At 48.9% G+C, this 27,400-nt stretch overlaps 1 protein-coding gene across 10 annotated transcripts in view; it reads right to left on the bottom strand.

Moving 5' to 3' along the window:
• RAD51B (RAD51 paralog B) overlaps positions 1 to 27,400 on the bottom strand; it is a 672,513-nt gene that overhangs the window by 83,684 nt on the left and 561,429 nt on the right. For 5 of the 10 annotated variants that reach the window (XR_011532980.1, XR_011532981.1, XR_011532977.1 and 2 more), the window contains one exon: positions 5,703 to 7,310. The exons of the other annotated variants lie outside the window; for them this stretch is intronic. Coding sequence is in view for 2 of the 5 variants with exons in the window: in XM_070594106.1 (XP_070450207.1) it covers positions 7,141 to 7,310 (170 nt within the window). In the remaining 3 variants the exon portion in view is untranslated. Of the gene's footprint in view, positions 1 to 5,702; positions 7,311 to 27,400 lie in introns of those variants that run through there. 10 annotated transcript variants of the gene reach the window in all.

Below are 27,400 nucleotides of genomic sequence, written 5' to 3'. Positions count from 1 at the left end.
CCTCAGCATGGCTTGATGACCAGTGCCATGTCCGCGCCCAGGATGCAAACTGATGAAACACTGGACCGCCTGTAGCAGAGCGTGCAAACTTAACCACTTGGCCACGGGGCCAGCCCCCCAGTACCATGTTGTTTTGATTGCTATAGCTTTGTAGTATATTTTGAAGTCAGGGATTGTGATGCCTCCAGCTTTGTTCTTTTTTCTCAGGATTGCTTTAGCTGTTCGGGGGGTGAATTTTAGGATTCTTTGTTCTATTTCTGTGAAGAATGTCATTGGGATTCTGATTGGGATTGCATTGAATCTGTAGATTGCTTTAGGTAGTGTGAACATTATAACTATGTTTATTTTTCCAATTCATGTACATGGACTATCTTTCCAATTCTTTATGTCATCATGATTTCTTTCAATAATGTCTTATATTTTTCATTGTATAGGTCTTCCACTTCCTTGGTTAAATTTATTCTTAGATATTTTATTCTTTTGTTGTAACTGTAAATGGGTTGGTATTCTTGAGTTTTCTTTCTGTTAGTTCATTATTAGAGTATAGAAATGCAACTGATTTTTGTAAGTTGACTTTGTACCCTGCATCTTTGCTGAAGTTGTTGATAATTTCTAATAATTTTCTGATGGATTCTTTAGGGTTTTCTATATATAAAATCATATCATCTACAAACAGTGAGAGTTTCACTTACACCTTGCCAATTTGGATTCCTTTTATTTCTTTCTCTTGCCTAATTGCTCTGGCCAAAACCTCTAGTACTATGTTGAATTAGAGTGGCGAGAATAGGCACCCTTGTCTTGTTCCTGTTCTCAGAGGGATGGCTTTCAATTTTTGCCCATTGAGTATGATGTTGGCTGTGGGTTTGTCATATATGGCCTTATTATGTTGAGGTACTTTCCTTCTATACCCATTTTATTGAGAGTTTTTATCATAAATGGATGTTAGATCTTGTCAAATGCTTTCTCAGCATTTATTGAGATGATCATGTGGTTTTTATTCCTCAGATTGTTAATGTGGTGTATCACATTGATTGATTTGTGGATGTTGAATCATCCCTGTGTCCCTGGTATAAATCACACTTGATTGTGGTGTATTACTTAATGTGCAATCATGGTGTATTATTTAATATGGTAAATGATTTAATTATCTATCACTGCATAGCGAAATACTGCAAGACCTAGTGGCTTAAAACAACGATCATCATTTGTTACGCCTCAGAGTTGCTGTGGATCAGGAATTCAGGAGTGATTTCAAAGGGCAATTCTGCCTCAGGGTCTCTCATGAGGTTGGAGTCGTCTGAAGACCTGACTGGGGCTGGGGGATCTGCTTTCAAGATGCTCACTCACAAGCCTGGCCAGTTATTGCTGGCTGTTGAGAGGGGCCTCAGTTCCTTCTCTAGGTAGGTCTCTCCCAGTGTACTCAAAACATGGAGACTGGCTTTCTCCAGAGTAAAAAATAGAAGAGACCAAGTAGAAACCTCTGGTGGCCTTTATGACCTAGCCTCTGAAATCACACACCCTCAATATTGCCTTTCTCTGTTGGTCACAGAGACTAGCCCTGATTCAATACGGGGAGAGAATACACAAGGGCATGAATACCAGGAGACAAGGATCATTAGAGTCTATCCTGGAGGCCACTACCCCAGGATTTATCAATAGATACAACCCACATAAACAAAGGCTTTGCGAGGTCTTTAACAAATTTTAAGAGTATAAAGGACTCCTTAAACCAAAATATTTGAGAGCTGCTAGCCTCAAGGAATTGCTCCATATCTTAAAAGGGTCTTTGCTTCTCCTTCTCCTCCTTCTTCTCCTCCTCCTTCTTTTTCTTTTTGTCTTATTGCTCACAGGTATACCATCATTTAGGAAACTTCTTGCTCACTTACCCTCTAGGAGCTTGCAGACAGTTCCTTCTAGCTCTGTTTCTTCTGAACTTGAATTTTTGGGGGGCTCCCTTATGGGTTTAACCCTCTCTGTAAGCTTGGTTTGTTGGATCTTTTGCCTGGCAATGCTTGGAGCTCACTTCAGCTCTGGTCATTCTCAGATCCCGGCTCCCTGAACAGCCTAGGTCTCCAAAAGGGGGTTGCCTGCAGGCAAACTTGGGTCACTAGTGGGCAAAGAAGAGCGGTTCTGAGCCAGGTGACTGTAGGCACTGGAGAGAGAGCAGAGAACTAAACAGACCAGGATCCCTGCCCTCGTGGAGCTTACAATTCTAGAATGGAGATGAGAGAGAAACAATAAACATAACCAATATGAAAATTATGTAGTATGTTAGAAAGTGATATGTTATGGGGAAAAAAGGTAAAGTCAGGTTCCAGGGGGTGGTGCACCCCCAGATATGGAGAGCTTGCAAGGTTAACTGGGTGGTCAGGGTAAGCCTCAGTGAGAAGGTGACATTTTAGTGAAGACTTGAAGAGGTGAGGGGACAGCTGCAGCAAAGACCCTGATGTGACCTGGGTCTGGTGTGCTTGATGAAAGCAAGGAGGCCAGTGTGACTGGAGAGGATTGACTGAGGCGGAGGAGAGAGAGAGGGAAGATCAGCAGCAACACGGCCAGATCCTTTAGGGCCTTGATGGCCACTGTAAGGACTTTGGCTTTTTACTCTGAATGAGATGGGGGTCATTTTGAGGTCATTTGGGGGTTTGAGGCAGAAGTGGATGTGCTCTGATCTGGCTATTATGTTGAGAATATCCTGTAGGGTATACAGCAGTAGGGAGACCTATTCGTGGGAAGTAGGAAGAGCGAGACTGGTAGCAGGTTATCACAGTTGACCAGGGAAGAGATGCTGGAGGCTTGGACCTGCATGCTGGCAGTGAGTGTGGTAAGCATTGGTTGGATTCTGGATAGATTTTGAAAGTAGAGCCAATAGGATTCCCCAGCACCTTGGAAGTGGGTTGTGAGAGAAAGTCGCGTATCAAGGATGACTCCTTTTAGGTTTTCGGCCTAAATGGCTTAAAGTTTGGAGTTGCTATCACTTGAGAAGAGAAAGTTGCAGGTAGAGCAGTTTGCAGGGAGAAAAGACTTAGAAAGTTCCACTAGACACATTAAGCCCATGCTTTTCCCTGAGTTTTCTGTAAAACCCCAGTTGCATCTGCTCTCCCCGGTCCCAGGCACGCCTCCCCAGGAGCAGAGGTTCTGCCGGCTTGTATAGGCCCTTCTACTAACTGCTTTATGAAGGCAGTAAAGAAATTCACTCACTGTATGTAATTTTATTTGAGTGCAAGAATGTTCTTGAGTCTCTCACTCTTTTTTCTTTGTCTTTCTTATTGGAAATGAAAGAAAACAGCCAGGGGAGAATGGATCTCAGGTCTAGAAATCCTAGCAGGTAATTTGGGAGTTGAAAACAAATCTCCCCTGAAATGCATTAAGCAGGTGGAGGGGATTCCAGCTTCACTCTTAAACCACACCTTATCCTGGCCTGGCAAATAACTTCCTCCCGGCCCCAGGCAAATCCCAACTTCCACCCACCAAATGCCTGCAGTTAATAACCTTAAACAACAACAAAACCCCAAAGTGGAAAAAGGAAGACTGATCGGAGGCCAAGATACCAGAAGAGTGCTTGAGAACCTCTCTCGGAGAGCCGCACCCACACAGGGAAACTTTAGGCAAGAAAGCAGGAGCCCAGGGCTGGGGACTCAAGACATGCTGCCTTCAGAGCATCAGAGCAAGGTAAATATCTCACTTGAGTCAAAACAATTATTTTTCTTGATCAGGGTTCCCACTTGTGTCATTAGAACGTCCTACCACTAACCATGTTCAAACTCTTCCAAATGGCTAAAATCTCCAGAATCCATTACTGAGCCACAATATAAGTCATGCTGCCCAGTAAGTACAGCAGGACTGGAGATTCCAAATTTGGGTCTAGATAAGACAGCAGAGGGTCAGTGAGGAAGTTCTCATAGGTCCAGGGAGAATTGAGAAAAACAAGGATCATGTTATGCTGTGAGGCGTTCACTCAGCATGACTTATCATTCCCATTTTACAGATCAGAAAACTGAGGCTCAGAGAGGTTGAGTGACTAGCTCCACAGCTAGCCTCTAGCAGAGCTGGGACAGAGATTCATCTGATAAATCATGGTGACTATTTGCTGAGCACCTGTAATGAGACAGGCGAAGTACCCCGTGCTTTGTGCATAACTCGTGCATTTCTCGTGGGCTACTTCCTTTTTAAAGAAGTGAAACTGTCCAAGGGAACTTCCTGGCATGATGGAAATGTTCTGTATCTGCAATGTCCGATACTGTGATAGTCACCAGCCCCATGTGGCTATTGAGTGCTTAAAATGTGCTGAGTGCGATTGAGGAACTAAATTTATTTTATTTCATTTTGATTGATTTAAACTTAACCACATGTGGCTAGTGGCTACTGTATCGGATAGCACAGTTCTAGGAGGTTCAGTAGCTTTTCTAACAGCTTGTTAAGTGGCAAGGTGAGGGTCCCATCCAGGGGCTGACTGAACCCAAAGCCCATCCCTCTTCCTGTTCCCCTCTGCTCCCCGGTGAGGTGGCGCACTTTGCACAGAGAAAGGCTCTGGGAAGGAAACTGACCAGACAGTACACAGTCAGCCAAAACTAAAGGCCAGGTCTATAGTGGAGCCTGCTTCTTCCGAGTGTGTCTCGAGGCCCCAGTAGGCGGCCAAACACCTCAGCTGGAGGCTCGAGACGCTGCACCAGCAACTTCCCAGAGCCTACCAGTGGTGACCCAGCTGACTGAGGCTCCTGTGACTCACGGGGCCCAACCCTGCTGTTTAAGCAGAAGCATTTCCTTTTTTGGGGCTTAAGACTAATTGGTAGAGAGGTAGTGAGCTTCCAGGCTCAGCCTCACCCTGTTGAAACATGTAGCCCTCAAAGGTTTCAACTTCAGGCACCGCCCATGAGGCGCAGCTACCATCTGCCATGTGCTGAGCGCAAACATTTAACCCGAGCGGGCCATGGTCGCTTCGTCGGCTTCTCCACAGCCCGCCAGTGTGCCTCTCTGCTGCATGCCTCACTCCCCTGCTCCAAAGCCTCCAAAGACACTGGTGATGCTCAGAACAAAGGCCAGGGTCTTCCTTCCCTGCTCACTCCCCTGATCTTATGTACCACTGTTGTCCCCATCGCTCATTCTGCTCCGGTCCCTGACCTCCTTGTGGTTCCCCAACACATCAAACTTGTCCCTGTCCCAGACCGTTGCTCTTACTGTTCCTCTGCCTGGAATGCTTGTTCCTGGCATCAAACATGGCTTACTCTGTCTTCATTCAACCTCTGCCCAAATGTCACCTCTTCAGGGAGGTCTTCCTGACTCCACCCCATCTCTTTATAACCTGCTTCACTTCTTTCAAGGTACTTATCACTCACTGATATATGTGTACTTATGTATATTTGGTTGGTTGGTTTGCTTGTTTTCTGTTACACCCACTAAGATGTAAACAGGGTAAGGAGGGACATTGCCTTTTTTCACTCTGTATCTCCAGTGTCTAGAATAGAGTCTGGCACACAGGTGCTCACTGAATATTTGTTGAATGCACAATGAATCAATGAATGGATGCATGCATGACTGCTTACCGCAAGGAGGTGGGGAGCAGTGGGTAGGCTCAGGCTGGGCCCACTCTACACAGATCAGTGCGTCCATGATTTGGATGCTGAACCATGAGAAACCAAACCAGAGATTTGTTGGCTTAATTTCTTTTGCCCTGGGAAAGTTAAAGATCACAGATAATCCAAAACTCAGTGCCAAGTTCTCTGATTTATAATTGAGGAATTAGTCACACAGAGGTAAACAAGACCAAAGGACTGACAAGTGAACTGTAGGAGGAAAACGATGGGAAACAGACGGAGGGACCCGTACAATCCACACTTCTTCAGCTGGCCTGGGTTCCCACCAGCACTTGCTCAAACCTGGATCCAGAGAATCCTTGAGGATTTTCACTCCCAGAATCCTTTGGGCCAGGCTGCCCAGGTAGCTGTTGGGAGTGACGTGACTGCAAGGGGAGGCAGACTAGGTAAGCCCATCCCTATGTCACAATGATAGCATGCAGCCATCTAAAAGGCACACCCAGAATGGCAGGTGTTTCCCGAGGATGCCCAGGCTCACAAAGTTTCCTAAAAACCTGAATTTTGGGGGAAAATTTTCCTTTCCGTCTTTAATGTATCCTATAGGAATGTCTCTCTTTTATTCCACCTCTAAAAACTTTAAAGAAACAAAATTAGCAACGCCTAGAAGTGTCTGACACATAGGAGGTACTCAATAAATATTAAATGAATGAGAATGTTGAGGCAAAGGGGAACTGTCGGCTGGTGAAGAATGGTATAGTTAGGCAAGCCCTGATGGTTGGAAACCATGTCCTGGAACCCTGACTCTGGCTCCAAAGCCTTAGTTTCCCTATTGGTAAAAGCAAGGCCTGGACTAACTGCACTCACATTTCTCTCCCAGCTCCAGCACTCTAATTCTCTGAACATGGCTTCATGGCTTTATCGTGGACTGGGTCTTACTTGCGTCCTACTGAAAGCAAGGCCTGCTGCTCTGGAGACTATCCATTGTTTTCAAGTACCAGAGGTTATTTAATAGCAATTCTCCCAGAATATTTTTCATGTCTTCCATGAAAGAAGATTCTGGAAGGTAGCCATCATCAAAATAGGAAGTAAAGCCAGGCTGGTGTTCCATTTATCAGATTATGCAGGCTTAGCTAGAGTTCCTGTCATCCCATATGGTGATTCTGGGAGCTTGACCAGGTTTCAGAGGTTTTGTATTCAGAGCGGTAAGAAATCATGTCTGTGCTTGTGGGATTTGGGTACCTATTTCCCTCCTTTCCACGGCTCAGGGCTGGGGGTGCCAAGGGAAGGCTCTCGTGACTCTTCTCCTCCTCTCAGAGCTTCAGCGCAGCCGTTCTAGTGTCCGCAGAGAGCCCCCTCATGTAGGGACCATCAGAATGCCCAGCACTGGCCTGATTTGTTTCCCTGTCCATTTTATTTTAAGCTGCTTGTGAGTTTGACCATTTCCTTCCACTCTTAGAAGTGTCCCAAAGAACCAGTCCAGGAGAATTCAAACTCCTTCTCTACCTTTCCAACTCTTTACAGCCTTGATGCACCAGGAGGAAAAAGAGCAGGGTCCAGACCGGCTTCGGCCAGGCCATCCCTCCAGGCCTCAGTTTCCTCGGCCATGAGGTCAGGATGGGGTGCTGGCCGGTTGCTCTGCCTCTTCCACCCTTGTGATGTTCCCCCGCCCAGAGGCAGAGCCAGCCCTTTCCCATGAGGGAGTCACAGCTTGTATGTTATGTAACTTCCATAAAGTCAGGGGCTCTTCTTTTTCTTTTCTTTTTAATGTTCTTAGGTACTCTAGGAAGAGAGAAACAATTTTATGATCCCAATAACCAAACAACATAATGAAAATCATGACAATCCTCAGCCCAATAAAACCCTGGGCAAAAAGGCTCCACATTCTCAAACAGGACCCTGGGAATTCAAAGCTCTCTGAAGCCGTAAGTGGCCAGGGCCCTGCCGAAGGCCTCGGGATGCTGGCTGATGGCTGATGAAAGGCTTTTAACGCGCCACTGAAATTCTCTTTTCCAAAATAACCACTTTGAAACCTGTTAATTACAGACACACAACCAGCTCCAGCCCCCCATCAGGACCGGGGGCTTTCACCAAGGAGAGCCCAGCCCCAAGGCTGGCTGCTTCCAGGGCGCTACACATGCTTTGTGTTGGGTGAATTAGCTTCAGGAAGAGAATCCAAATTAATGAAAACCACATGGCCACTCCCCTCACCCCCAGCCTCCTACCCTACCTCCCTCCCCTGGAGACAGAGGCCAGTTCAGTCTAATTTGGTCCAGTGTTTTTGTTTCCTAAAATCTGTCTTGGGCTCTGGGCCATTAATAGGTTGCAGCTGATTGTAATCTACATGAATCAGAGACCTCGCTTCTTTGGTTTTAAGGAGATTACAAATTGTGTGTCCCACAAACGGGATGGAGGGGAAAGGCCCTGGGCAGGGAGAGGGTGGGGACAGATCCTGGAAGGCACAAAAACTCTGCTCTCCATTAAGCGAGTGGGTTTGAATGAGCCTGTGATCTCTCAAATCTGGGGGAGGGGAGTGAAAAGGAGGTGAGGGTCTTGGCGCTCTGACCCTGTGGCAGGAACGCAGAACCTGGGTCTGTGTAAACAGCTAAAATCAAGGATCTGGATGAGCAGAGAGGTCTCTACTCACTTACCTTCAACAAATGATTTTCTCACGTTTTTGCTGGGCACCTATTATGAGCTGAATCAGAGGTGAGCAAACCACAGCCCACAGGCCAAATCGGGCCTGCAGCCTGATTTCCTAAATAAAAGTTCTGTTGGAACATGGCCACAACCATTTGTTTATGTATTGTCTCTGGCTGCTTTAGGAGGTGTGGCTGAGACTCTAAGGCCTGCAAAGCCAAAAATATTTATTATGTGCCCCTTTATCGTAAAAGTGTGCTGATCCTTCAGCTGGAGAACTATTGGGCAGGCATTCCACTTACATGACAACAAAGGATAGGCTTAGGATCCGCTCAGTTCCCACATCATCCCACGATTTAGGTTCCTTCTAAAGATCATTCTTCAGGAAAGTGTCTTTATGCTCATGTAACCCATGGCAATAAAGAACAATGCCAAAATGATGCTGGTCAGTCAAGGGTTCAAAGTACTCGCTCTGACAACCCTACACTCCCATTTCACAGATGAAGAAACAGAGTCACTGCGACAAAGCAACTCACTGAAGGTCACATAGGAAACACCACAGTTAGGAAGAACAGGGCCTCTGAATCCCAGAAAGATCTCTGTCCATCAGACGTTGGTAATGAAGGGAGTTGGGGGGCTTTAACATAATACCACTCCCTCATGTGTGCTGCACTGGCCATTTTACAAAGCCTTTTCATGTATGGTTGTCCAAACAATCCAGTGATGGGCTCAGGGTGGTATGTCTCCTTTTTTTAGGTAAAGAAATGTAGCGCTGAGTGATGGGGATGAGAATCAGATAGGCCAGACCACATACCTCCCTTGAAAAGCACCTTTATCCAAGGCCCAGTGGGGGTACTCAGCCCAGGCCTTCTGGGCCCAGGGCAACCGTCACTCCATCGGGACCCCAGGCTACCCCCAACTCTCTAGCGCCTCTAAGACAGCCCTTGGGCTTCAGGAACTTCCAAGCTAGCAGGGGAAGACGAAGGAAGGGGAGGATTATGACTGCCTCACAGGCACAGCAATGGAGGGGCATGCGGTGCTTGGGGAGGACGAGGGAGGAGAACCCCACCCTTCCCTAAAAGCAAACCTGTTTGTAAGGAAACCTGAGCAAAGAACCTCTGGTGCAAATGCTGCTGGCTGGAAATGCAATCAGGCCCCCTTCCAAGCTGTTGGGGGCTAACTAATTGCTGGCATCCTTGTGGGGACAGGCAGGGAAGCCTGAGAAATCAGCATCCTCCCAGAGACTAGTCTTGGCAGGCAAACGGATGACACCAAGAAAGCTGCTGCCTTGGAGCAGCATGGGCAAGTCCAGGCCTCTTCCCACAGGAGCCTATTTCCTTCAGGGCCAGGCCCGGGCTCCAGGTGGAGACCCTTCCAGCCAAGAAGGACCTCCCCTGGGGCTGCAGTCACAGTGACCTGCAACACTCTGGAAGGTGGTTATGTTGGGCTATGAACAAAATAACAGATCAACAGAGTGCCACACTAGCTTGCATGAAATATGAACTCTGTGTAAAGGTCCCCAGTGAATAGAAGCCAAGAGTTCCTATAAAGGGTAACGGTCCCTCCTTCACTCTCTCCATCTCCACTGTTGTTCCCTGGTCCCTTTTCTTTAGCAAGCTTCTCCTTGAACTTTAGATAGTGCCTCAAAGGAGTTTCAGACTTCACTGAGGAGTCATGGGTCTCAATCTTCAGAACTCTGCTATTGTTCAGTGGTCTCCAAGTGACGAGGCTGTGAATTGCCTGAGGATGAAGGAGGGACTCCAGCTGAGCAGGGTATAGGTATGAGCAGGGTATAGGTATGAGAGTATCAAGCAAACTCCTATCACCATAAACAACTGAAGTCCTGCACTGGACCAGGGCAAAGCCTGGGAAATGACCCCATCAGCATCTTTGTGTCCCACCATCAAAGGGACTCTGTGCTCAGAAATAGCCTTGAGCAGGCCTTCGACCTTGGCCTGATAGGGGACAATGGATGGCTTCTCTGGCTTCTCCCTTCCAGGGAGCCTCCCAGCATATTGATTGGTACTCTTTTCTTCCACCAGCACCTAGGGCTGCGGGTGTAATCCTCAAAGTTCTGTTTTGTCTAGAATTGGTTTCCTGATAGGTTCAGTCAGGCTCTCTGCTCCATGGAACCCAACAGCCAGGAGATTTTTGCTACTGCTTCCTTGAGTCCAGACTAAAGGAAAAGCAAAGGCTCATGACTCTCAAACAGGTGTAGGGGAACTTGTGAGGGCGTTCAGACTCCTGATCTAGCAAGGACCTGAGCTGTGCTGAAGAGCGACGTTAGCTCTGGTAATGGCTTCGCGGCCCTTGAATGGAATGGAATGCACCATGGTTAATTGGCAGCCACTGAGCGTTTATTATGAGCTGGGTGCCACATGGATGAACACACTGGCAAGACAGACTCTGAGAAGGGCACACGCCAAGGAGTTTGTTTGTAGACTGCAGTTTCTCTCCAGATTGAGGGGTTCATAAGCGTCTGCCCACATGCATGCTGTGGTGGTGCTGGGCCCAAATCCCCAACTTCTCTGTGGCTGCCAGTGCGCGGACTGTGTGTGATCTGGGGCCCTCACACAAAGAACACAGGGCTTAAGTCAAGCTCTCCCCATCTGTGCCACCAAACAAAGGCAAGCCAGAAGAAAGCCGAGTGAGAAAGCCCATAAACACTTCCTGGGGCTGGGCTCGCACCCTAAAGCTCAGAGTGGAGCCAGCCAGACAAGTTCAAAACCGCAGAAACACACGAGAATGTCCAGCTGCTATTGGCTGAGCAGACTGGGTGCCAAAATGTCTTCAGAGCAATGAAAGAGGACAGACTTTTAAAATTAGAGCTCTACCTTCTCTCCCTCCCAGGCATGGAAGGGTGAGGATTGTGGATGAATACTGAAAATTGATTTCATTGGTCCTTCAAAAGACACAGAACAGCGACCCCTCCCTCTCTCCTTTCCTACCCTCTCGAAATACACTCTCCCTCAGCTCACCTCTGATACCTACAGCTTTGTTTCAGATCGTGTTTTGTGTCCTGTGTAAACAAGGGCTGGTAACTAGCACAGGAAATGAACTTCACAAGCCGTGAATGCGTACCAACCTGCGGTGTGGGGAGTTGCCAGATTTTTTTCTAACTGAGAATTTTCACAGACTCTCAAAACTCTCTCTCAGCTTCCCCTCTGCACACTTGAATACACGCACACCCACCATGCATGTGCACACCCCCAAACACAAAATTTCCCCTCAGTTTCCCCCAACACACGTGAGCAGAGATACGTGCTTATGCACAGACACTCTCCCATTCTCAAAACTTCCCCTTGATTCCCCTATATCTACAAATTTGAGCATCGAGGTGTGTGGGTGCTCCCTGTCACCGTCTCGGACACACACAGAACTTTTTGCCCCCTCAGCATACCCCCAGCACACAGAAACTCAGAGCCAAGTATGTTTATATTCCCATGTATACGCACACACACACACACACACACACACACACACACACACACAGAGCCACATTCCAACTGGCTCAGTCATAGCCATGACAGGCCTGGGTCTGCTTGCCATTGTTTCTCATTTGCCTCTAACGGGGCATTCATGTAGCAGAGAGGTTTACCATCCATTTTATAGCATTTACCCTGAGCCTGTGTGTTGGGGAGGTGGCTCTTTAAAAGTATGTGTGGATGGCAGAATGAAAACCAGGGACAAAGGCATCCCTTCCAATCTCCCGCTTGAGTTTCACACACTCACGAGCGCTGTTCTGGTTGACGAGGGATGTTACCCTGTCTGAAACCAGGCTGGGAGGATGGGGGCCAGCCGAAGAATTTCCGGAAGTCCTATCTCGGGGTCCTGCATTGCCGCCTGTTATTACTCCCATTTATTCTAAGCCCAGGCTGCCTGAGGGCAAACTGTGTCCTCTGTAGGCCTGGGTGGGAGGCACCAGCCAAATGAGCAAAGACTAATTCGGGTGGAAACTAAAGGAGATGAAAATGGGCCCCGAAAGACCACTCTTCCCCGGGAATGTTGGCGCACAAGAAGAGCTGGCACATCCAAGACTCACCACCCCTCCCCGACAGCAGTAAATGTTGCACTACACATGCAAAGGGACACCGTCTTTGCGTTGACAATAGGACCGGCTAATGTAAAAGTTCTTTTTTTTAAATTTCTTACAGCCAGATGGACTTAATGCATCTAAGAAACTGACAAACCCAGGGTGCTTACTGTGTGGGTCTGGGCAGATGGAATGCCTTCCATTGCATCATGCACACACCACAGTTTATTCACGGTATGCACAACCGGGGCTGGGCAGACTTCTCACTGTGCTCCATTGGACACCGGCAAGGGGCTGGCTAGAAGTATGTGTACTTACGCTCAGCCATTGCTTGTAAACTCTGCTCCACTTTCCTCCCCAGCAGAGTCCTTTCTTCAAATAAAATCTTATTAGAGAGCCCAGTGTGCAAAAGTGATAAAAGCAGAGTTGCCCTGGTTGCAAGGGGAGGGGAGGAGTTAGGGGGGTGTGTGTGTGTGTGTGGAGGGTGGTCCCATCTGCCCTGGTTCCATCTTGACCCTCCCCCTGGCTATACTTCAGGGACTCTCTGAGGGGTTCCTTGGATCCCAGTTTGAAAACCACTACCACAATGAGGGCCTCTTTTCATAATAGTTGTTGAACTTCAGTTCTCAAGAAAACACACAATGGCAAACAGCTTTCAAATTAGCCTTAATTTTACACACTACTGACTCAGGCTGCTGCCCCTACTTGGTGTGGTATACAGAGTTAGGGACCTCCTGCTGAACCTCCATGGCCCCACACAGGTCTGTAGCCCACAGATTGAGAATCGCTGCACAGAAATTAGGAGAGGAGCAATAAAGAAGACTGGGGTCCCAGCTGGAGTCACACTATGAAGGGGCTTCAGGGTCTAGTGAGGGAATTTGTGCCTAATGCTATTTGGCAAAGGAGAACCATTGACAGGCCATGTGCAATTATTATTATTATATTATCAAAGCCAAGTGACATGGTGGGATGTGAACTGACAAAAAAAGGGTAATTCCTTTGCAATGAAGTCCCTTTTCCCATCTCCAGCTGTCTGAGCCTCAATATCCCCTATGTCCACCAGGAGCATATCCTCCCAGACCATCATGGATGGGCGTCAGCCCAGACACTGTTTTGCAGCCTTCATCACCAGAGGTCTCATGGTCTGGTGTGGCACTACCTAAAGTGAGTAGCCCAGCCCAGGCCTCTGTGCCCTTGTGACTGTGGGCACCCAGCAACGTATGCAAATGAACATGTGCCTGAATTAAAGGACATGCATATAGGCAAGCAAAGCGGGATTTATACTGTATGCAGGCCCAAGTGAGGCCTAATTCCTCGGCTCTGCCCCCATCAGTCTGCCCCTTGCCCCCAAACCTCTCAAAGAAGAACTTGGTTTCATTTGCTGAGTCAAGAAACAGAGCTGGAGGTAGCATCCAACACGGGTTTGGGGAAAGAGGCTATGCTCCCACTTCCAGCTCTGTTGCTCTGTTTGCCTTGGGGAGACCTGCTAAAGCTTTTGGTACCCAACTCTGCACATGCCTACAAGGAGGGTTACTGTTACCGTGTGTCTGCCGACTTTAGAGAGGGCCATGGAGATGAAGATGTAATTAGAGCCTGTGAATGCTTTGTGCTTCCTGGATGAAAGATAACGCTGGGAAGTTTTATTATCTACCTACTCTGCTTTTTTATTGTTCTAGGTCCCTTCTGTTTTTCTTTTGGGGGGTCCGCGTAAACTTTATGAGGTATTAATCTCAAAAACAGCCTCCTTGCACCTCAGAGCAGGGTTTTATTTGATGCCTCAGAGAATTTCTTTCCATAAATGGACCCTCAAAGGACTCCTCTTGGTCAGGGTGAAGAGGCCTGCATGCATTCAGCTGCTCAGTTCAGTTCAATTTAACAAATATTTATGGAACATCTACTAACATATGCCTAGCCCTGAGAGGCAGGGCAGGACTGGAAAGAGTGGGGAAGGTTATGAACTTTGAAAGCAGGCCACCTGAGGGTGGAGTTCCAGCTCAACAGTTCCATGTGTGTCCTCAGAGAGCCTCAGTCACCCCTCAGAATCACTGTTTTGTGTCCTCTAAAATGGAGATAATCCTAGCCATCTCATTGGGTGAAGCAATAAAAAGGTATAAATCTCCCAGTGAGTGGTGGGTGGGAGCTCAGCAGTTCCTAGCAGGCTCCCTCTTTAGGATCCCACCTCCGGAGCGGAGACAGAGGAGATGCCTCTATCCTCAGTTCTGCTTCTCCTCCCTGAGGCCCTCTGTCTGGTTCTTCTTCATCCGTCTTGGAAAGAATGCCAGCTGGTTAAACCCGCGGCTCTGAAACTTTCTCATCTCAGGTTCCCCCGGTGCTCCTGAGCAGCCCACTTCCTCCCTACACCCCCTCCTCCACCCGAATACCTCCAAGGCCTCCACATTACTATCCCCCTCCACCCTCCCTCCAAACCCATTCCCGAGAAGGAGAAGAACGGAACCTTCCCATTGTTTTGAGAAGGAGAGCACAGTGGAGGTGGCTTAGCTTTGTTGCACCCACTTCAGGAAAGACCACACTGTGGGCTCCATGAAGTGCCCAGCCTCCAAAGGCCAGCTTCTGGCAGAAGGGAAGAGGACCTGGCCAGGCAGGGTGGGCCGAGGCTGTCCCAGAGGGCCCAGTCCAGGCAGGTCCAACACAGCATCCAAGGCAGGGCCTCCTCACAGGTGCCCTCATCCCCCGGATCCAGCCTGGAAGAGGCCCCTAGAATGTTCCCTGGCAGCTACAGCTGTCCAGTCTGAGAGAAGCACACTGAAGGCATCCACAGAGGACTCTGTCCCTGCCTGAACCGGGCTTCTTGCTGTTTCTCGGGTGGACAGGGAGGAGAGGGGATGTAAGCAAACACTTGAATAGGCACCACAGGGGCCAACACACTTTAAATTAAGCTTCCGATGCTTAGAAGGGCCAGGCTTCCCACATTTCCACAAATCCCCCCCCCCGACCCCCCCCCCCCCCCACCCCGCCCCCGCATGCAGCCCCAAGTGCTGTGCTCAGTCTGTCTGTTCTCTTAGAAGTGCGCCTGGGAAGCCTGGAGTTATTTGTTTCCGAAAGGTAGGCGCTCCTCAGGTGGGTGGTCTCAGCATTTTCTGTGTGTTTAATTCCCTCCCTCTCTTTTCAGGACCACTGAGGGGTTTATTCTCCCTCTCCCAGCAGTCCCCAGGGGTTTGGCTGCCCAGGGCATCTGCGCTGGGTTTTCCCACAGGCCCCTGCAAAGGCAGCCCACTTGCCTTCAGAAAGCCCTGGAGGCCCCATGGGGGGAGCGGGGCTGCAGCTGTGGGCCCCTCCCTCTGCAGCAGGCTTTGATCCATTTTTGTGGGGGCTGCGTGCAGCCTGACCTCCCAGCTCCAGCGTCTCTCAGGTGGAAAGTTCTGTTCAGCCTGTCTGTGGCTTCAAAGGCTCTCCCTCCTTGGGGCTGGGATGAGACTGATAATGGCTCTCATTTTGCTGTGGGGTGACCTCCCAGCAGCCCCAGCTTTCAATTGACAGGCTTCTGCTCTTTGCTTGGGCTGCTCTGGCCGAACTCAAACCACCTTTCTGGTTGAGGAAGCACATTGACGTCCTCCCCCATCCAGGCTCCTTTGATGGCTCAGACATGGCTTCTAGCCCAGACAAAGGTGACTGGGCCGTTGCAGCCGGCACCTGGTAAATCAGACTCTGGCTGTCAGGCAGGGTAGGCATCCGAGAGAGCCAAGGACCCTCTGAGCCTGCGAGTGTGTCAGGAGGAACCCTCACTCTGCCCTTCGGCCTCTGAAGTTGGGGCTGAAGGAAGCCATGCTTTCTGCTCTAGTTCCCTGCAGGAATCCAGTGCTGGGGACCATGGGGCACACCGCCCCGCACCCAGGCCTGACGCTGGGCTCAGTTTAGCAAGGCCACCAGTCCTGAAGTTGACTCCGTTTCCCGAGATCTTGGGCCACTCACTGCCTTAAGTGGTAGGCTCTAGGCCAGCCAAACTCAGGAGGATCCTTTTATGGCCTATTATTTCCAACAGTTGTGGCCTCGGGCCTCAGTTCTCAGCCCAAGGGGTAAAGCAGGGGACATTTGCGGCTCCTGCCCCACACCACCGCTGACCCTGTGCTCGGGCCTCCCAGCCCCCTGGCCTCGGTGGAAGGACAAGACCTGTGTGACCAGGGCTGCTGTCAGTGGCTCTGGACAGGTTGCTGTGTCCCCAGAGGTTCGGTGGGGCCTCGGCGTGGCCGCTGGGCCTCAGCAGCTGGGGTTAGGCTGCACGTTGCCCTTGGTTTCCTCATATTTAAAATCAGGGTGGCCAAGGGCAACAGCAGTGGCGAGGAGAGCATCCTTCTCCCCCAGCCTGATAGCCCAGTGCTCTTCCTTCCTTTTGATCGTACTCAAAACAACTCCTGCAACAGAACAATGAGCCGGGAGGAGGCCGGAGGGGAATTTATTATGCTGTTGTCCTGTGGCCCAGCCTTGCCTGACTTTATCTTGCACAGAAGTCTGCGTGGGAGGAAACCTGCAGGCCCTTGGTCGGGCTCCCTGCTCCTGCACTCCTTCCCACACGGCATGCCGGAGGGACTGGGAAGAGGCTGCCATGTTAGCTGCACCGCAGTCTAAGCGGCAGCAAGACGGGGATCAGCCTAGATCCCCCAAAACTCTGACCGCGACCCTGTGAAACCACAGAGACTCCCTGCACTTAGAGCGTGCCCGAGTCCATCCTGACAAAGAGAGGGCCCCACACACGAACCAGTGCCAGACAGGACCTTTCCAGAGCTTCTCTCTCCAGCCAGTTTCCTCTCTTCTCAGTCCCGCCTGGGCGAGTGAGTTATGCCCGGATGTTTGTGGACTGCCCAGCTTCTCACATAGGAAAGGCCACTTGGTTAGGCGTTTCATCTCTTCCCCCAGCGTGGTGGAGAGGGGAGAAGGGCTCGGAGCCTTGGGCCTGAGAGGAGCTTGATCAGTATCAGTTCTGACAAGATTTTCCCCTGAATGTGAATGTTTTACCATCCGTCTGCTGTTGGCAGGGTCTAATGAGGTCCTTGAAGCAACCTTAATCTCAATCAATCCATCACTCAAACTGTAGCGCCAGTGGTGCTAATATTCAGAAAATAAACAAATCCTTTCTCATCAGCCAGCCAGGTGCTGTGGGGCGCCGCAGGACACTGGACCGACTGTTTCTGTGGAGCTTGAGTCTCTGGTACTGCTGCGGATCAAGCGTAGGTAGACCTGGGCTTGAGGTCTGGCTCCATCATCATTCACTGAATGACCTTGAACAGGCTACATGCCCTCTCAGAGCCTCAGCTTGCTCATCTGTAAGATGGGCATGAGAATAGTCCCCTTGTAGGATTATTTTGAAGATCAAATAAGATAACGAATGTAAATTATCCAGCATGTGTTAAACGGTCTATAGAGTGTGGTCATTACTATTACCACTATTTCATATAGGTGTGAGGGTCTGATCTGACCTCCTCTGATCCTGAGTAGCATCCTCGAGTGAGCCGTGAGCCTCGCTCTCAACCATGAGGAGCAAACACATGAGGAACACGAGAGGAAACAGACTCGCAGCACAAGGGTAACAAAGTTGCCCTCAGACACCAGCAGCAAACCCAGGCCCTGAACTGGGTTTTCTAGACCTCCGGATTCTCTCGCTCTCCGGTCACGTCACCTCTCCATGCAAACCCTCTGTATTCATTTCCTGGGGCTGCTGCAAGAAATCATCACAAACCTGGTGGCTTAAAACGGCAGAAATATATTCTATCAGTTCTGGAGGAGTCCAAAATCAAGGTGCCGGCAGGGCCAAGCTCCCCCAAAAGCTCTCAGGGATAACCCTTCCTCGGCTCTTCCAGTCTCTGGTGGCTCTTGGGATTCCTTGGCGGGGGCTGCAGAACTCCAGTCTCTGCCTCCACGTCTCTGGGCCTCTTTCTCTTGTGTCTCTTATAAGATACTTGTCATTGGATTCAGAGTCCACCTGGGTAATCCAGGAAGATCGCATCTCAAGATCCTTAGCTTAGTTACATCTGCAAAGGTCCTTTTCCAAAGAAGGTCACGTTCACAGGGTCTAGGGATTAGGACGTGCACATATCTTTTGGGGGGCCACCATTCAGCCCACCATACCCACTGATCCTGACAAATGTCCCATTGGATTATGACTAAAAAGTCAAGACGAGAGCTCTCACTTGTGGCTGGTGAGGAAGGTCACTCCTCTCCATGCTGATGTCACAGGTTCTCCACTTGGCCCCAAAAAGGGAATGGGGTCAAAAGATTATCAGAATATAATCTGGCTGTTCATTCTTTATGTCCTGGCAGGTGGTGAAGACCAGCTCCTCCTGCCCTGCGGAAAGCCGAGACTCCCCTGTGTTCAACGGCAGGGCTCAAATCAGAGCTGTGTCCTGGGGCCTCCTGTTCTTAGCCAGATACACTGGGATTTCAAAGCCCATTGTGCCCCTGAAGGCGTATGAGTGTGCTGTGAAGACCTATTTCCAAATGGTATGGTGAGTCTCCTTCCTGCCAAGCCCCACAGGAAGCATGAATTCTCACAGTGCTCAAACCTTTCCCCTTCTCCTCTTCTCCTCGCCATCCTCCGGGGGGCCCACACCCACACGGAACATCCAGGAGACTCGACTCCTCTCTTTTCTCAAAGGCCTCCTCGGCCTGGCTCCCTTCTCAGGGCCCTGCTCCCCTGAGGCTCCTCCCTTCCCTGTTTCCTCTTTCAGCCCCTTGTTTAGCCATAAAGATCCATGTCTAATAGAAAGGACCTTGTCCCAGGGGCACCCAGGCCTTTTTCAGGAAGACTTTCCCCCCAAAATTGCTGACACTTGAGCTACAAGACTGTAAGGAAAGAAAGATTACAATACAACAGTATTTTTTATTCTTCCAATCAAATAATACTTATATACAGATTTAACATAGGCCTCAGCTCCTTCTAAGTGGTTTCAAGAAAAACCCAATTCTGTGCCCTTTCCCTCTGAGGAGTCTAATTCAGCGGGCTCTGCTGATGGCCTTGCCTTTCTCCCCCACAGCTACTATTAATAACTTCGCTTTTGTAGCTTTCTCTTTAAAGATGTTCCTCCTATTTCTGGCTCGCACATGTTGATGAGTGGCATGTGTAGAGTTCAGCTTTCACAAATGTGGGAGCTCTAAATACCGGCTCACGTCCTTACAGAGTCCCGCATGTTTACTGGAAAAGCCACTGTGACCCAATAGTCTTGAGAACAGGTAGTAATGAAGATGGACCAGAAAGAAGGGAATATAAGACGTGGCAGACAAGGAAATTCTCAAGTCTGTTCCTTGCTTAGCCAAGGATGGGTGGCAAGGAGACAGGTGAAGTCCATTCTGCTCTGGACCATCCTTCAACTTGTACTGAGGGCTCCACTTTCTTCCCTATCCCTGTGAAGAATTTGCATCTTCACCCATAGACTGTGAGTTCTGTGTGCACAGAACATAGCCCTTGAGACCTGGAGAGTCCTCAGACCACATTAGAGTGTGAATCCCGGAAGGATAAGATCTACACTGTGCTCGTACATTGCTAGCGGAAATGTAAAACAGTTCAGCTATCAGGAAAACAGGACCGCAGTTCCTCAGAAAGTTAACATAGAATTACCACATGACCCAGCAATTCTACTGCTAGGTATATACCCGCAAGAACTGAAAACAGCCACTCAAATAAATATCTGTACACACACGATCATAGCAGCATTATTCACAAAAGCTAAAAGGTGGAAAGAGCTCAAATGTCCATCAATGGGTGAATGGATAAACAAAATGTGGTGTATCCATACAATGGAGTATTACTCAGCAATAAAAGGAATAATCCATGATACCATGTGGATGAACCTCAAAACATTATGTTAGGGAAAGAGGCCAGACAAAAGGCCACATACCATATGATTCTATCTGTGTCAACTCCGGAACAGGTACATCCATAGAGACAGAATGCAGATTGGTGGCTTCCAGGAGCTGAGAGGAAAGGGATTTGGAGAGCACTGCCTAATGGGGATGGGGTTTCCTTTTGGGGTGATGAAAATGTTTTAGAGCTAGATAGAAGTGGTGGTTGCACAACACTGTGAATGTACTAATTGCTACTGAATTGTTCTCTTTAAAATGTTTTATGTTATGTGACATTCACCTAAAAATTATAATAAATCATGATAAAAGTTAGAAACGTAAAAAAAAAATCGACTTCTGTCTTGTGTACACACAACCCAATCCCTGCTCTCACTCTCACTTCACATTTCCTTCCTGGGCCGACCCGTGTGCCCGTTGTAAGTGCTTGGGGACTGAATGGCTTCTGGTGCAGATTACTGTCAGGCTTGCTCTTGATCCCACTTCTGAGACACATCCTCTAAAATTCCATGACTAAAGCTGAGTCTGTACAGTGGCAACCAAACATTTTAGCAGAGAACAATGGGTGTGGGTGAGAACGCCTTAATAGCCAGAGTGATCTTTCCCAATATTTGTCTCTGTGGTGGTAAAGCAGATTTTCCAGGCAGCATTAATGAGTTTGTACATTTCCATGTCTTTAAGAATTTCTACTGGCTGCAAGAAGAAAAAGAACACAATGGCAAGACACCTAGAAAAAGATGTTCAAGGTCTGAGTAAAACCCATCCAGGGTTCTCTTTGAAACTGTTGTTTGCTGAAGTTATAGAGGAAGAAAGTTCATTCTCCCATTCTATTTGCTCCAACTTTTATTTGAGGAATCTAGAGAGAGCTTTCAGTTTTGTGCTTCCAGAACAAAGACGTTTTGGGACTTAGAAGAGAAAAATGTCTCTAAGGAGAACTGGGGACATGGGGACTTCCCTGTTAACTGGGCAGAATGCTGTGAGTCCGATGACTGAGCTGTCGTTTATTCATGCACTCACTCATTCACTCACTCAACATGGGCCTGCCATGTGCCAGCAGGCAGTGGGCTAGGCTACTGGCTAGAGTGGCCAGAGGAGACCCCGTCCCTGTCCTTGCTGCATTTGCAGCTCAGTGAGAGAGCAGGGCAGGCACACTGGGAAAGTCATGGCCACACTGCAAGTGCTCAGACAAAGGCAGAGAGCCACAGGAACGCCCGGAGTCACTTCCTGGGGTGACGGGAAAGGCCTCCCAGAGTTGGTGACATCTGAGCCCAGAGTTGAAGGAAGACTGAGACAGAGGACGAGCATTTCAAGTATGTAAGCAGAGTGTCCGCAATGGCCCAAAGGCATGGAAACAGGTGGTGCATCTGGGGAGCGGGGCATTTGGAAGGCTGGAGAGGGCTGCAGAGAGGAGAGCAGGCTGTCAGGGCAAGTCAGGGCCAGGCTGGGAAGGGTCTTACATTTGACCCAATTCCTTCTGCTGACTTTGGCCTTTTCTTGAGAACAACAGCCAAATATTTATCATAAATCATTTCCTTTAATCCTGTCAATAGCCCTTTTATACAGATGAAGACCGTGAGGCTCAGAAAGGTTAAGCAATTGCCCCAAAGAAGGCCACAACCTCACTGGAATGTACAGGAAATGCCCAGAATGACTGAGAGGTTGTCGCTGGAGAGGCAAGGAAGAGGATGGGTTCAGGGGGGACAATGGAGGCTTTACCTGCCATCAGTACCATTTCATTTCTTAAGCCAGGATGGGTGCAAGGATGCTCTTTATAACTTTTTGTAGTTATGAAATTTTCCTAACTTCTCAAGCCACTGGACTAGTGCATTAGGGTGGCCCCTCTGCTGGAAAGCTCACAGTGTGTGGAGACTGAGGGGCCTTGGAAGCACTGGAGCTGCCCTTTAATGTTCCAGTGCCCACTGGGCTCCCACTGCGGTGGCCAGTAAGTTGCTACGTTTTTATTCCCTTTGCCAAGGTCTCAGAGGCAACACTTCTACATAAAAAGCAGGACCGAGAGGTTTGGCGCTCCTGGCCCTCAGGCAGATGGTTCCTGGAACTCAAAGCTTCCCAAACGGGGAAGTGCAAGGCAAGGGGTGAGTCTAAGCCCCACTCTGTGTCCTCAGGGTCGGCTCACAAACTGCTGGACGGACGGCGCTCCCAGTTCTTTTTCAAGTGAATTTCCCTTCAGTTCACTGTTTGCTTTTCCTGCCAGAGCATCCTGCCCCCTCCAGTGCAGTCCTGAGGAGGAGACCCAGCCCCTGCCTTCCTGGTGTGCAGAGCTTTAAACAAGAGCCCTCTGCCCATCGGACATCCTTACCATTTCCAGCTATTGAGTGTAATCAGGTGTGCCAGGATCTGATTTCAAAGCCCAAAGCCAAGGGAATCAGAGGAATCCTCTCTCCCTGTTGCTCCAGAGGGAGACAAAGGGGACTGAACAAACAGGATGTGCTGAGAGCTGCACAGAGCACTGCCCCAGCAAGACGGGTGGGCGGGATGCAGGGCTGGAATCGACGGCCCGTAGGCTGGGGCGTTGGCGTGTGTGGTTAATCATGCCCAGGAGAAACAAGGAGCAGAATAAGAACAGACACAGTGATTCATCTGACAGCCTCTCTGGATGGTTCTTGATAGTCAGTCATGCTCTTCCAGGCTCTGGGAAGTTACAGAATCCCTGCCCTATGAGAAGATCCTGACTCTGGGCATGCACCTTGCAGAGAATGTTGATATTTCCAGAAATGAGAGAGAACCAGCCGTACCTTGTGGGGCAGCAGAGGAGTAGTACTCAGGGATCTACCAGCAAGTCAGGACTGATGCAGGCGGCAGGTGGGGACAACGTTGCAGCCCAATATTCGGGTCCTGGTGGATCTGTTTGTTTCTCTCTCTTCTATCCCAGACTCTGATTGCTGGGCTTGGGAACTTGCATCTAGTAAACTCTCTCAATCATTAACTTGAGAAAGTCATTCCAGGGAACAGGACCCTTCTGAGATTTCCTCCTCTCCTTCCCACTGCCCACAGTTTTATATGAGAGAAATCAGAGATTAAAATAGTACTCATCAAGACCAGACTTGAAGGCAGACAAAGGTCATTGTTGGCAACAAGGGTGGGAAGTAACTTCCACTGGGAAGGGGTACCCCTGGGGGTAGACTGACCCCCTCACCAATGCAGAACTCCTGCCCCTGCTTCATCATCTTTCAGAGCTGCTGTCACTGGGACTTTTCAACCACGAGTGTTTGGAATACAGGCTACAGGCACTTCTGGTTCTTAGGGTTACTTGGCATCCTGTGGATGAGGCAAGAGGGAGAAATGTCCTCCCATAGACAGAACAGTCCCACACAACTGAAGAACCGCTCCCGCCTTTTACTAATAGAGCAATACTGGTGGACTCAGTCATTTCTGCCATTCAACTCAACCCTGAGCTTCTCCAACCTAAAGGTTTGGACATGAAACCTCCAAAAAGAGTCTCTGAGAGGGAGAAGCAGATTCTAAAGGCCACTACTGGTTCTAGATGAAATAAAAAGCACCCAGAAAATGAAAACCTGCCTGGCACCTATAGTTCATCATTGCCTCTAAGGGCAACTCTGAAATAAACTCAAAAGTTTCCAAAAGAAAATTTAATCTGGCATCAAACCAGAATTTTCTACAGATGCTTTCTCCCAGGGCTGGAGTTCTGGAAACTAGAGATTCAGAGGCCACCTCTCAGCTTCCATAAAATAGGTCTGGACATATATTAAGTTGCTTTGTCCCTATACAGTGTAAATAGCTGGTAGGCTACACTTCAGCAGTAGCTAAGGAAGAAGATCCCAGCTAAGAGTGGGTATAGAGAGAGCACAGTGAACGTGCTAGTTATAAGTGATTTCTGTTTATGTAAAGAGACAACATGACTAGAGCTTTTCCTTAGTATGGCCAGAGTGGAAACTGAGTGTGGGGGCCTTGGGACAATTTTAGCTACATTAAATGGACTATCTAGGGTTGTCTTTGCGGAGGAGGCAAGGGGAACCCAGCAAATATCGGCCAGATTCTTCTTAAAGGGAGAGACTTGATGAATCCATCACTCACTCATAAGCAAACCACCTTCACAAAGAATTTAAATTCTAGGGAGATTATGAGCACAAAGTTGCGATGCCTTTCAGAACATGATTTATGATTCAGGATGAACCACTGCTAACTCTGGGGTTACCCAGCCAGGGAGGGTGGGAAAGGCAGGCCCATTAATCACAAGATGGCAGGAGGCCCCTCCAGGTGAGCCAACTGCACTCAGGGAGGAAGTGAGCCCAGGTGGAGAAGAGAAAGACAGGAGAAAAAAACACCCTTCCCCTTGACTCCTGGTGTGGCCAGGAGACAGATCTGCTTGAGGGACCCCCGGAGGGATGGTCTAACCTGCATTTTCTCTCAGAACCAGAGTGACTGGAGCTTGCTCTGCCACTCACTTGTTGTACAACAGTAACCAAGCTACCTAAACCCGAACCTTGGTCCTGTATTTGTAAGATGGGGTTAATGGTACCTGATTCAGAGGGTTATTAGGGAAATAAGTGAGCATTGATTGTTCCAGGCCTGGTATGAGGTCTTGGAGAGACCACAGTTAAAAGGCTGACAGTTTCATGAGGTCACTTATGTAGTGATCTGGGCACGGACACTGCCCACCATATAGTAGCTGCTCAACAAACACACTTATAAATGTTGTCCAGCCTGAAATCATTACAGTCATGTTGTGTGGAACAAAGAGAGAGTAGGCTTTGCTGAGTGGTCATGGCTGAATGGAGACCTGAATGACAGCAAGGCTCCATCCTGAGATCTTTGCTCCCCACCTTCTCCTGCCATCTCTACCAAATGGGCACATGCTGTGCGTGAGAACCCTTGTGCCAGGCCCCTGGACCTGATATTACACAGCACATTATAGCTTCAAAACTGGTTTTATGTATGAGAACAAATGTCAGCAGTTTTCTAACTTGCTCATTGGAGCAAGAGTTATTCCATGGAGAGCCTGCAGGGATGGTGGGAGAGATTTTTGAGCTCATATCCCCTTCAACTGGAGAAGCCCTTCTTAGATCAGCTTTATGCCCTGGACCTTTAAGATCCAACTTAGGGAGTGCCTTCGAATGTGCCCGACACTGCTCTAGGTGCTTAGGACCCTCAGTGAACCAGTCAGAGACGCCTGCCCTAGAGCTTCCACGGTAGCCAGGAAGATGCACAATGAACGGTAAACGTAATGAGCTGTTTATTATGCTGGATGGTGATGCGTGCTTTGGGAAAGTAAAAGTCGAGCAGGATGGGGGTAAGGAGAGTGGGCTGCAATTTAAACAGGGTAGGTCTCATGGAGAAGGTAACATTTTAGCAAAAACGTAGAGGTGAGGGAGTCATGCCAATATCTGGGGGAAGGCGGTGAGGGTGTCAGCTAGCATTCCAGCAAAGGTTCAGAAGGGCAAAGGCCCTGAGGGGAAGGTGCCTGGTGACAGGAGGAACAGCACAGAGACCGGGGTGGCAGCAGCAGGTGAGCACTGAGAGGTGGGAGAGCAGGTGCAGCTGAGCATGTCAGGCTTTCCAGGAGGGAGGGGGGTCTTTGCTTTCAGTGTGAATGTAAACAAGTTACTTCAGAGTTCTGAGCAGAGGAGTAGCACAATCTGATTCGTCTTCAACTGGAGGGCGGGTCAACGCAGTAACCCAGGTTCAGGCTGCTGGGGAAGTTTGGAAAATCACCGGTTTCTCCACACGGTCACCCTCATGGGCCCCTTTGGATGAAGACTAGGCAGATGACTTCTATCCCCATTTTACACATTGGGAACTTGTGACTCAGGGAGGTCACAGGGGTTCTTTGAGGGCACAGAGCTGGAAGGTGGTGGGCTGGGGACTGAAGTCCTGTAGCTACCCCTGGCTTGGTCTCGGATGGATTGCTGGACACCAGGAGCTGTCTGCTCCACAGCGTCCACACGACTTTCTCGTGTCCTTGAGGACTGTTTCAGTGCAGAGAAAGGACTACCAGGCACACATTTTGGTTTTCCAAATTGGTATTTTATTTATTAAAGTTACACATTGAAAAACCCAGTTTTCCTTTAGGCTTTAAAGTTCGTATTACAAATTTTATTTTATTCTAGCATAGTCGTAGATGCTCAGCACAGGTTTGTGGACCAGGTCCTCACATTTCAAAAGCCCCTTCCTTGCCTTTGCCTCAACAATGAACCCAATACATTCCACCTAGCACATCCCACATCATCGTCCTGCAGTAAATCACACCAGAAAGGAAGAGGGAGCCCTGCTGATGGCCTGGGGTGGAGGTGCAACTGGGCCAGGCTCGGCTAGTGGAGGGGGCACGGGGCGGGGGGTGGGGGGAGTGGGGAGGGGTGGGGGCTGACTTCCTGCCAGGTACTGTGCGGTGAGGGCAAAGTTGCAGGCTGGTTTTGCTTCTACCATGTTGATCAACGGAGGCTCAAGGGGCAGCTTTGCGGCAGAGGGCCCCTCGAAGCCCCTCTCCGTCTACTGTCCCCCCACATTTTATCTCTGCTGGCCTAACTCCTCCCCTCTCCCTTTTGCCTCTCAGTACTCCAGGCTTTCCCCTTCCCCCTCCTTCCCGCCGCCTCCTCCCCTCCCCTCCCCCCCCTTCATTGCTCTCAGGAGCTCTCCGCCCTCCCTTCCTTCCAAAGCCCACACTCTTTGTTGCTGAATTCAAGGTTCTCAATACAATAAAGCTTTGATGATTTGCCCCAATTGAGGAGGAATGTCAGCTTAAATTAATGAAGGGTCTGAATAATAGAATTTTAAAGCAAAGTTTAGTTGCTTTCACGTTGTAAGACATCCTTTCCAGGGAGAAGCCTTCGCATTTACATGCAGTAATGGCTACTGCTGAGAAATGGGGCAATATGTCTTAGAGACTCTTTTAAACGCTTTCACAGAAAGAGCCCTTTATAATTGGCATATACTTCCTTTCAGTCTGAGTGTTTCTGCTCCTAAAACCTTTCATTTTCAGCGACCACCGTTTCTTTTCATCACCGTGATTTGACTGGGCTTCTCACAGATCCACCGCAGTTTCAACTCCTGAATTTTTTATGCCAGAGACATTTCTACAGGAAAGTCTCTTTAGAAATGTTTAGTTTTCAATTACATGAGTAATACATGAATACATTCTCTTTGCAAAAAAACCTTAAAAAGCAATAAATGAAAATCTTATAAATAATAAAACAATCTGTGTCCCAGTTTATATCACTTTCTTTAAGGTGGTACGAAGGTATCATCTAAAACAAACTATCTTGCCCAAAATCCCTTCTTTGGGGTCCTATCCCAAAAGAACCAACCATCTACAGCTGACTGGGTCTTGCTTTCTTGCAAAAATAAGGACTTCCTGAGGTAGTGCAGGCTCTCGGCTCCTGCTCGGTACGGGTAGGCCTCAATCATTGGCATCTCC

The sequence above is a fragment of the Equus przewalskii genome, chromosome 25 (assembly GCF_037783145.1).
Source record: "Equus przewalskii isolate Varuska chromosome 25, EquPr2, whole genome shotgun sequence".
Classification (NCBI taxonomy): domain Eukaryota; kingdom Metazoa; phylum Chordata; class Mammalia; order Perissodactyla; family Equidae; genus Equus; species Equus przewalskii.
The sequence above is the reverse complement of the archived record's forward strand: the minus strand, read 5'-3'. Positions and strand labels throughout refer to the sequence as shown.